Consider the following 10,548-nt stretch of genomic DNA (forward strand, 5'->3'; position numbering starts at 1 on the left):
CCCTCTCCTCTTCCCTATCTCTCTCTCCCTCTCCTCTTCCCTATCGTCTCTCTCCCTCTCCTCTTCCCTATCATCTCTCTCCCTTCTATCTCTTCCCTAACGTCTCTCTCCCTCTCCTCTTCCCTATCGTCTCTCTCCCTCTTCCCTATCGTCTCTCTCCCTCTCCTCTTCTCTCTCTCCCTCTCCTCTTCCCTATCGTCTCTCTCCCTCTCCTCTTCTCTCCCTCTCCCTCTCCTCTTCCCTATCGTCTCTCTCTCCCTCTCGTCTCTTCCTCTATCGTCTCTCTCCCTCTCCTCTTCCCTCTCTCCTCCCTCTCCTCTTCCCTATCGTCTCTCTCTCTCTCTTCCCTACGTCTCTCTCTTCCTCTTCCCTATCGTCTCTCTCCTTCTCCTCTTCCCTATCATCTCTCTCTCTCCTCTCCTCTTCCCTATCGTCTCTCTCCTTCTCCTCTTCCCTCGTCTCTCTCCCTCTCCTCTTCGTCTCTCTCCCTCTCCTCTTCCCTCTCTCCTCTCCTCTTCCCTATCGTCTCTCTCCCTCTCCTCTTCCCTATCGTCTCTCTCCTCTCTCCTCTTCCCTATCGTCTCTCTCCCTCTCCTCTTCCCTATCGTCTCTCTCCCTCTCCTCTTCCCTATCGTCTCTCTCCTTCTCCTCTTCCCTATCGTCTCTCTCCTTCTCCTCTTCCCTATCGTCTCTCTCCCTCTCCTCTTCCCTATCGTCTCTCTCCCTCTCCTCTTCCCTATCGTCTCTCTCCCTCTCCTCTTCCCTATCGTCTCTCTCCCTCTCCTCTTCCCTATCGTCTCTCTCCCTCTCCTCTTCCCTATCGTCTCTCTCCTTCTCCTCTTCCCTATCGTCTCTCTCCCTCTCCTCTTCCCTATCGTCTCTCTCCTCTCCTCTTCCCTATCGTCTCTCTCCCTCTCCTCTTCCCTATCGTCTCTCTCCCTCTCCTCTTCCCTATCTCTCCTCTTCCCTATCGTCTCTCCTTCTCCTCTTCCCTATCGTCTCTCCCTTCCCTCCTCTTCCCTATCGTCTCTCTCCCTCTCCTCTTCCCTATCGTCTCTCTCCTTCTCCTCTTCCCTATCGTCTCTCTCCCTCTCCTCTTCCCTATCGTCTCTCTCCTCTCCTCTTCCCTATCGTCTCTCTTCCCTCTCCTCTTCCCTACTATCGTCTCTCTCCTCTCCTCTTCCTATCTCTCTTCTCTTCCCTATTGTCTCTCTCCCTCTCCTCTTCCCTATCGTCTCTCCTCTTCCCCTCTCCTCTTCCCTTATATCGTCTCTCTCCCTCTCCTCTTCCCTATCATCTCTCTCCCTCTCCTCTTCCCTATCGTCTCTCTCCCTCTCCTCTTCCCTATCGTCTCTCTCCCTCTCCTATTCTCTCAATTTTTGCCGCTGTAGAAGTTAGCCACCTGAATCATGTCTATCTGTTTGGTGGTGTAAACATGAATGCCTTGTTTTAGAACCATTTCATGCTGCTTACTATCAAATCTATGATTAGAACTATAGTATCTCTACCATCTCATGTTGAGGGTATATTCCCAATCGTCTTAGGCAGTGTTAGATAACGTAATCAGATCTTACGCAATGATAGCCAACAGAATTAGGGTTAGGATATTTTAGAGGGAATTGACCGCCTTAGTAATGTAATGTACCATCCACAGTACAGGTGTGCTGTGAATACTACAGGTATGTTCTCGCACTATAAAACAGTGAGATTACTGTACTAGGCCTATACGGCTAATGAACAACAGGATAGATAGTATGAGAGAGGCAGAGACAGAGGGGGATGGATAGTGAGAGAGAGACAGACAGCTACAGAGTGATAGAGAAAGTATGTGTAGGTTAGTGTACTCAGACAGGCTTCTGCAGGCTGCTTAGGAAGCTGTCTATCTGGTCCTGGGGATCTCTCCGCCCAGGTGGGCCAGGTAGGGTGTACAGCCCTGCGAACAGATCAAAGGGCATCGTCGCTGCTCCACCCCCCTCATACTCTGTCAGGATTTCACACGCATACCTCAGGGCATTGATGATCTGAACACACACAGAAAAGTCAGTAAACCCCAGGTCATCAAGACAGTGAAATACTGCCTCCATGTGGTACTTATATGAACTACACCACAGTTTCTCTCTGGAGACTGACTGACATATGGGAGCCAGTCAATCACCCCTTACAGAGCGAATAACTGCATCCAGTGGATGTTGGCAAAGAAGTTCCCCAGGGCCAGCAGTGTCCAGCTGCTCTGAGGGCTGACACAGACCCTTCCACTTCTGCTGCAGCTCCTCCATACTGATTGTCTCCTTGGGAATAGGCTAGAAACATACATGGAGAGAGGAGGGAGAACAGGGGTTCAATTAGCTTGGTTCCTCTCCATTTTTCAACTACCATGGACAGTTTTAATAAGGGCAAGCTGGAGTACCAAATATGAGTGAGGAGGCCTGGTGTCATTCTGTGGGTTACTGACTATCTGTTTGTTTAGGACCTTGAGCAGGCCTGGAGTTAGTCCGGTATCTGTCTTCTGTGTGGCGACAGGCCTCTCCAGCCTCTCCTTGGTTGGTAGAATGTCTCCTTTGGACAGGGCAGAAAAGTACCTGATATAACAACAACAGATACACTTTAACGAAACAATTTCACCTTACCCTGCCCATTATCCCTGCTCAGATACTGGGTAGTTACACAGCCAATGTACGACCACCTGTACCATAAAAGCCCCGTTCTCTTGGTGGTCCTGTAGCGGGTTTTATATGTACCACAGGAGAACCCAGAAATGAAGAGCGACACCACGGCTGTCTTTTTGGCTTTTATGTTGATCTGCAATAGTATTGTGAAAAGACAAGACAGGAACACATCAGTCTCCAATGCCCCATCTGACAAGCTGTTCTTTATCTCTGTGTTTTCTCAGACTCAAATCACATTCATACATAAAGCCATAATGTATAGTATAAAATAATAACCAGTCCTTAATACAACAAATGTATCCTCTTAATTCTTAGACAATAGAACCATACCTGCAATAGTATTGTGAAAAGACAGGACAGGAACACATCAGTCTCCAATGCACCATCTAACAAGTTGTTCTACACAGGAGCATGAAGAAAGGTAAAACACATCTCCTGTCTCACATCCCCAATACATTGCTAGGTGCTTTCAGTGTTGACAGTACCAAAATACAACTCATGTACAAAAACCCTTTAACACAAACAAGTTACAACGTGAAATCGCCTCTATCCCATTTAGACCTTAGAGAGCCAAAACTACATCTCCCATAATACAACGCCAGCACCAGTCGGCGGCCCAGCTAATCATCTGCATCACAGAAAGGCATGCTAGCTAGCAACAGCAGCACTTTTAGCACTCGGTAAACTACACTGCTCAAAAAAAATAAAGGGAACACTAAAATAACACATCCTAGATCTGAATGAATGAAATATTATTATTAAATACTTTTTTCTTTACATAGCTGAATGTGCTGACAACAAAATCACACAAGAATGATCAATGGAAATCAAATTTATCAACCCATGGAGGTCTGGATTTGGAGTCACACTCAAAATTAAAGTGGAAAGCCACACTACAGGCTGATCCAACTTCGATGTAAAACAAGTCAAAATGAGGCTCAGTAGTGTGTGTGGCCTCCACGTGCCTGTATGACCTCCCTACAACGCCTGGGCATGCTCCTGATGAGGTGGCGGATGGTCTCCTGAGGGATCTCCTCCCAGACCTGGACTAAAGCATCTGCCAACTCCTGGACAGTCTGTTGGTGGATGGAGCGAGACATGATGTCCCAGATGTGCTCAATTGGATTCAGGTCTGGGGAACGGGCGGGCCAGTCCATAGCAACAATGCCTTCCTCTTGCAGGAACTGCTGACACACTCCAGCCACATGAGGTCTAGCATTGTCTTGCATGAGGAGGAACCCAGGGCCAACCGCACCAGCATATGGTCTCACAAGGGGTCTGAGGATCTCATCTCGGTAACTAATGGAAGTCAGGCTACCTCTGGCGAGCACATGGAGGGCTATGCGGCCCCCCAAAGAAATGCCACCCCACACCATGACTGACACACCGCCAAACCGGTCATGCTGGAGGATGTTGCAGGCAGCAGAACGTTCTCCACGGCATCTCCAGACTCTGTCACGTCGGTCACATGTGCTCAGTGTGAACCTGCTTTCATCTGTGAAGAGCACAGGGCGCCAGTGGCGAATTTGCCAATCTTGGTGTTCTCTGGCAAAAGCCAAACGTCCTGCACGGTGTTGGGCTGTAAGCACAACCCCCACCTGTAGACGTCCCGCCCTCATACCACCCTCATGGAGTCTGAGACACATGCACATTTGTGGCCTGCTGGAGGTCATTTTGCAGGGCTCTGGCAGTGCTCCTCCTGCTCCTCCTTGCACAAAGGCAGAGGTAGCGGTCCTGCTGCTGGCTTGTTGCCCTCCTACGGCCTCCTCCACGTCTCCTGATGTACTGGCCTGTCTCCTGGTAGCGCCTCCATGCTCTGGACACTACGCTGACAGACACAGCAAACCTTCTTGCCACAGCTCGCATTGATGTTCCATCCTGGATGAGCTGCACTACCTGAGCCACTTGTGTGGGTTGTAGACTCCGTCTCATGCTACCACTAGAGTGAAAGCACCGCCAGCATTCAAAAGTGACCAAAACATCAGCCAGGAAGCATAGGAACTGAGAAGTGGTCTGTGGTCACCACCTGCAGAACCACTCCTTTATTGGGGGTGTTGTCTATTCCATTTGCAAAACACCATGTGAAATTTATTGTCAATCAGTGTTGCTTCCTAAGTGGACAGTTTGATTTCACAGAAGTGTGATTAACTTGGAGTTACATTGTGTTGTTTAAGTGTTCCCTTTATAACAATACAACTTAAGTTACATGTTTCAATATTCTCACACTCCATATTAACATTATCTTCAGCATTAACCTTGGGATGTTTTATTTATTTGACGTTATGGACTTCTACAAAGGAGTAATCTGCAACCTTTCTCTCAGTGTTTTCTCGGACTGAGGAGAACGGGAGCTACGGGTAGTACCAGGGTGTTAGTAGGTGATGCAAGCACCCAGATGAAATAAAATACATTTAATGAAACAAAATCTGAAGATGTTAACATCATTCAGCTTCTGTAGCTGCCTACCTAACATCAACAGGCAGCACCAGTAGCGCAACAATTAAAAATAGAAAGTAAAAGTTCCTGGCGATCATAGCGATCTGACTCCCCCTTCTGTCTGAACTTGGAATATTCCTGTTCGCGGGCTTGGGCCACTGACCCCCAAACGGGTTGTTCTATTCTGATCATTTGAAGTTTGATGGGCGAACCTTTTTAACTCTCCTACAGTCCAGTCACATGCAGGGAGGCTGTAGCCTGTACTTACGTTCTGATGGCAGCTTTGGTGAACTGTTTGAGGATGTCTGGTAGTTCAGTGGGGGATGTTGATTTGCTGGGAACAATCTGGAGAAGGCATTGCTGGGAAATAAAGTGGGAATTAAATGTTATTCAAGCTGTGATAATATTGTAGCGACCCGCACAGACAGCTGTGTGTTATGTGTTAGGCTAATTAGTGGGTTGTGTTGTACTTAACAGTGTTCGCGGGGTCCGACATGCCAATCAACCTGCTATCTGCCAATCATGGGAATACCTGGAATGTTCTGATGCCGGGCATCCTGGCGGTTGGCGGAGTGGCGTGGAGGGGGGTTGGGCAGGGGGATGGAGCATTGGAAGTTAAGACCAGGTTTAGCCATTGTTCTCTCTCTTACGTCTGGGCTTCACAAGAGAAGGTCATGGTTGGTTTGGGGGGTATCTTTCATTTATTTGGCGTGGGCTACGGCAAAACAGTAGTCTGTGTAAATTGGGGTTAATAAACCGTCAATTCGTAAACTCAAGCCTCAGTCTGGACAATTGTTCCTTTATGATCTAGTCAGGTCATTACATTGGTGTCAGAGTAAAAACGTTGTTAAAAGTTAGCCAGCTTGGTAGCTGACGTCTGTGGCTAGCTACCGTAGGTGAGAACGGGGGTTGAAAAAGCTTTGAGGGAATCCGAAAGTAGAGGTAGGGGACGATTATGGCCAAGGAGGAGCGTGTGCATGGACGTCGGAGGATCTGGCTGAGGAGATTGCCAGGGCGTTGGAGCCCAGAGGCCGCTTGAGGGAGGACGTTAGAGTGATGGCGACTGAAGCGGGCATGAGTCCTTCGTCGACTGCGTTTCGCGCGGATTCTGTTGGGTGGACCGAAGGGGTGACGTCGACGCGGCGGGACAAGGAATTTGAGGTTCAGGATGTAAACAAACATGGCGGTGCCCAGTTCCCGGCTGCGTCCGTATCAGTTAAGACCCCGAAGTACTCCGGTAAGGCGGATTGGGAAGCTTTTCATGCTCAGTTTGAACTGTTAGTTCATTTAGGGGGGCGGTCGGATGAAGAAAGGGCACTGCAGTCGGCTTTATGCCTCACGGATGAAGCTCTGGCCTGTTTGATATTGATTAGCCCTGAGGACAGATGTGATTATGGTGCTTTAGTGGGAGCAGGAGGCGCTATGGACAGTGTGTACAGCCCGGGCTACTGCGCTCCGAACTAAGTAATAGATGCAGGCAGCCTGGAGAGCCTCTACGGGTGCTAGCTAATGACATTGAGAGCTTCTCTCTGTGGGCATATGCTCACATGCCCCCCTCCGTGCAGAGCGAGCTAGCACGGGACCAGTTCATACAGGCGCTCTCTCCTACGGAGCTGCGCATACAGACCCAGCTGGCTCATCCTGAGTCATTGCAGATAGCCTTGGAGATGGCTTTGGAGAGGGATTTGGTGTGGCTGGGGCTTCAGCTGGGGCTTTGGTGGGGGTGCAGGGAGAAAGACCCTCTGTGCGGGCTGTGAGGCAGAGCAGCCCAGAGCCGGAAAAGCTCGAAACACACACCCTGGTCCCAGGGTCTGCTGGGGTTGTAGCCAGCCAGGCCATCTGCGCTGGGTTTGCCCCATGTTCCCCAGAGCTCAGGGAAACGGCTTGCGGTCCGCATAGACCGGGTAGTGCGTACCCCTTGCTTTCTATCCCAACCACCATCTTCTTCAGGAGGAGCCCACCGGCACAGACGGCGAAGCAAGGCTCCACTTCCCCCAGGCAAGCGGCTGGAGCCTGTTGTTGTGTTGGGCCGGACCTGTGTTGGGGATTTTTGTCATGTCCCTGTCACTGTGGAGGGGGTGCCCTGCTCTGCCTTGGTGGACACTGGGTCCACAGTAACTCTGGTCAGGCCGGATATTGTGCCAGGTTGGACTCAGTGTGAGCCCACAACTGTGCAGCTCCGCACAGTCACAGGTGAGCTGGCACCCATGAAAGGGAAGGGACTAATGACTCTGACAGTAGTGGGCAGGTCTGTGCTTCATCCTGTGTGGGTGGTGGCTGTGCAGGACCCTTGTATCCTGGGGTTGGACTTTCTTAGGAGCACAGGCTGCCAGTTAGACCTAATTGGGGGCACACTGAGCTTCCAGGGAGGGCCGGCAGTCACCATGGTCCCCCCCTGTCACATTCACTCAACCCAACAAACCCTTTACTCCAACAGTTAAAGCAGCAGAGACTCATGGCTGCCCCCGCTCCCCCACATCTGTGTGACTTTACCCCAGCCCCCCTGTCACCTACGGCTGTGTGTTACATTCCCCCAGCTACCTCCACGACACATCTCTCCGTTAGTCCGGGCCGCGCCCCCCCAGCCCAGCTACACCAGATGGAAGAGGAGAGAACATTGTCTGCAGTGAGGGAGATATGGGGGAGGAACAGTGTTGGTCTTGACCCCGAGCGGCAGGAATGGTTGTGGCAGTTGCTGTTTGAATTCAGAGACAGCTTTGCGCTGAGTGAGGAAGAGGTGGGTCAGTCTCATCTGGTGCAGCATGAGATCGACACAGGTGATGCTTGACCCATCAAGATGTGTCCCCGCCGTATCCCGCTGGCACGCCAGGAGGCGGCAGACAAGGCTGTGTTGAAGATGCAGCGGGAAGACTTCATCGAGCCCTCAGACAGCCCCTGGGCGGCGCCAGTCGTCATGGTTCCTAAGAAGGGGGAGAGCTGAGGTTCTGTGCGGACTACAGGCAGCTGAATGAGGTAACCAGGAAGGACTCATACCCCATATCGATGAGTCACTGGACCTGGTTAGGGGGTCCGCCTGGTTCTCCTCACTAGACCTCCGCAGTGGCTACTGGCAGGTGCCCCTCTCCCCAGAGGCCAGAGCCAAAACTGCGTTCTCCACTAACGGAGGACACTGGCAGTTCAAGGTCCTGTGCTTCGGCCTGTGCAACGCTCCAGCTACTTTTGAGCGTTTGATGGACAGGGTGCTGGATGGCATCCCCCGACAGCAGTGTCTGGTATATCTCGATGACATCCTGGCCCATGGCAGCTCCTTCCAGTCAGCCCTGGTGGCGCTTCGGCGTGTGCTTGAGCGGGTGGCTGCCGCAGGTCTGAAGCTCCACCCCGAGAAGTGTCACTTCATGAGGAGAGAGGTGTCCTTCTTGGGCCAGAGAGTGGGGAAGGAGGGGATCAGCACCATGGAGGACAAGGTGGGGGCTGTCCGAGACTGGCCCACCCCCACCAACCAGCGTCAGCTGAAGAGCTTCCTGGACTTGGCCTCGTACTACAGGAGGTTTGTACAGGGCTTCTCAAGCATCACTGCTCCCCTGAACCGCCTGCTGCCGAAGGACAAGGTCTTCACTTGGACAGTGGAGTGTGAGGAGGCCTTCAACACCCTCAAACGTGCACTGATCGAGGCCCCCGTGCTCGCCCCCCCTGACCTCACCTTGCCCTTTATCCTGGACACAGACGCGAGCAATGTGGGCATGGGTGGGGTGCTGGCCGAGGTGGGGCCAGAGGGGGAGAGAGTGGTGGCGTACTTCAGCAAAACATTTGGCAAACATGAGCGCCGCTACTGTGTCACCCGGCGGGAGCTCTTGGCTGTTGTGGCTTCCGTCAAACACTTCAAGTACCACCTGGGTGGCCTGCCCTTTACTGTAAGGACTGACCACTCTGCTCTCCAGTGGCTCATGTCTTTCAGAGAGCCAGAGGGGCAGGTGGCTCGCTGGTTGGAGGAGCTTCAGCCGTATGACTTCATAGTGGTGCACAGGGCACGCCACTCCGACGCCATGTCCCATCGGCCCTGTACTGCAGACAGCTGCCACCACTGTGAGCGGAGAGAGGGACGGGAGAGAGAGCTGTGTGCAGAGGGGGCCTGTCTGCTGTGAGCTGCAGACTGTCGACGTGGCTGAATGGGGGCAGCAGCAGGGACGGGACACAGACCTACAGCCAGTGCTACAGTGGGTAGAGGTGCAGGTGAGGCCACCATGGGAAGAGGTGACAGCGCTCTCACTCGCGACCAAAGGGTTGTGGTCAAAGTTTGAGAGACTGCGGCTGGCTGTTGTTGTGCTACAGCGGGCATGGAAGGAGTCAGCTACGGGAGAGGAGAGATGGCAGGTGGTGGTCCCAAAAGCACTGCGGGAGGCTGTGCTCCAGAGTACTCATGGGGGGGGACTGGACACTTTGGGACCCATGTGACCTTTGAGTCCCGTGTGTTCACCACCATGTGTGAGAGGCTGGGTATGCACAAGACCTGCACTACCCCTCTCCATCCTCAAAGTGATGGCCTTGTGGAGTCCTTCAACAAAACGCTTGGACAGCAGCTGGCCGTCGTCTCGTCCAAACACCATCGTGACTGGGACAAGCACCTGCCTATGGTCCTCATGGCATGCCGCATCCGCTGTCCAAGACTCCACCTCCTGCACGCCTGCCCTCCTCATGCTGGGGAGAGAGATCCGCTCCCCTACGGAGATGGCGTTTGGTTGGCCACTGGATAGCCCTCATGTTCCCCCGGGGCCGGAGTATGCCCGGAGACTCCAGGACCACCTGAAAACAGCCCACACCTTCGCCAGAGAGCAGCTGGTGAATGCAGGTGTGAGGCAGAAAAGGAACTATGACGTGCACACCCGGGGAAGGCACTTTGTGGCTGGGGAGCTGGTCTGGGTCTACAGCCCCCTAAGAAAAAAAGGCAGATGCCCCAAGTTGGACAGTCACTGGGTGGGACCCTGCAGCGTCCTGGAGAGGGGAGGTTGTTTACCGGGTGCAGCTTCCTCCCAGGGGGAGAAAGGTGGCACTGCACCGGGACAGGTTAGCCCCATACAGAGGGGCCTCTTCTCCCCAAACCCCACAATTCCCCTCTGGCAATGACATTCTCCAGGCATCCACCCCCAGGTGCCCCAGACAAGGCTCCAGACAACCCACTCCCCCGGTCTCCCTCCGTGTCACCGCGTGGTTCCCCGGAGCCATGGACTATATTCCACATTTCTTCTTCCTTGTCCCCCATATCCCTGCCTTCATCCCCTGGGTCCCAGAGGGGCAGCCCCCTGCCACGGATGGAGCCCCCTGTTTCACATCTGGACACTCTGCGACCATCACGGCCACGCAGGCAATGGAGACCTCCAGGTCGCTTCAGAGACTTTGTTTGTTCCCTCGGGGACGAGGGATTTTGTGGTGGGGGGGGTAGTGACCCGCACAGACAGCTGTGTGTTATGTGTTAGGCTAATTAGTGGGT

General features: G+C 52.8%; 1 protein-coding gene across 1 annotated transcript; it reads right to left on the bottom strand.

The window, feature by feature from the left end:
* Positions 1 to 1,823: 1,823 nt before the first annotated feature.
* ropn1l (rhophilin associated tail protein 1-like) lies at positions 1,824 to 5,460 on the bottom strand. The gene is given in 9 exon segments (XM_052484239.1): positions 1,824 to 2,021; positions 2,102 to 2,114; positions 2,163 to 2,216; positions 2,218 to 2,300; positions 2,453 to 2,579; positions 3,272 to 3,294; positions 3,641 to 3,653; positions 5,371 to 5,423; positions 5,425 to 5,460. Coding segments are annotated over 9 exon segments (579 nt in total). The 3' UTR covers positions 1,824 to 1,844.
* Between the last annotated feature and the right edge of the window lie 5,088 nt (positions 5,461 to 10,548).

Source organism: Oncorhynchus keta, chromosome 28 (genome assembly GCF_023373465.1).
Source record: "Oncorhynchus keta strain PuntledgeMale-10-30-2019 chromosome 28, Oket_V2, whole genome shotgun sequence".
In the NCBI taxonomy this organism is placed as follows: Eukaryota; Metazoa; Chordata; class Actinopteri; order Salmoniformes; family Salmonidae; genus Oncorhynchus; species Oncorhynchus keta.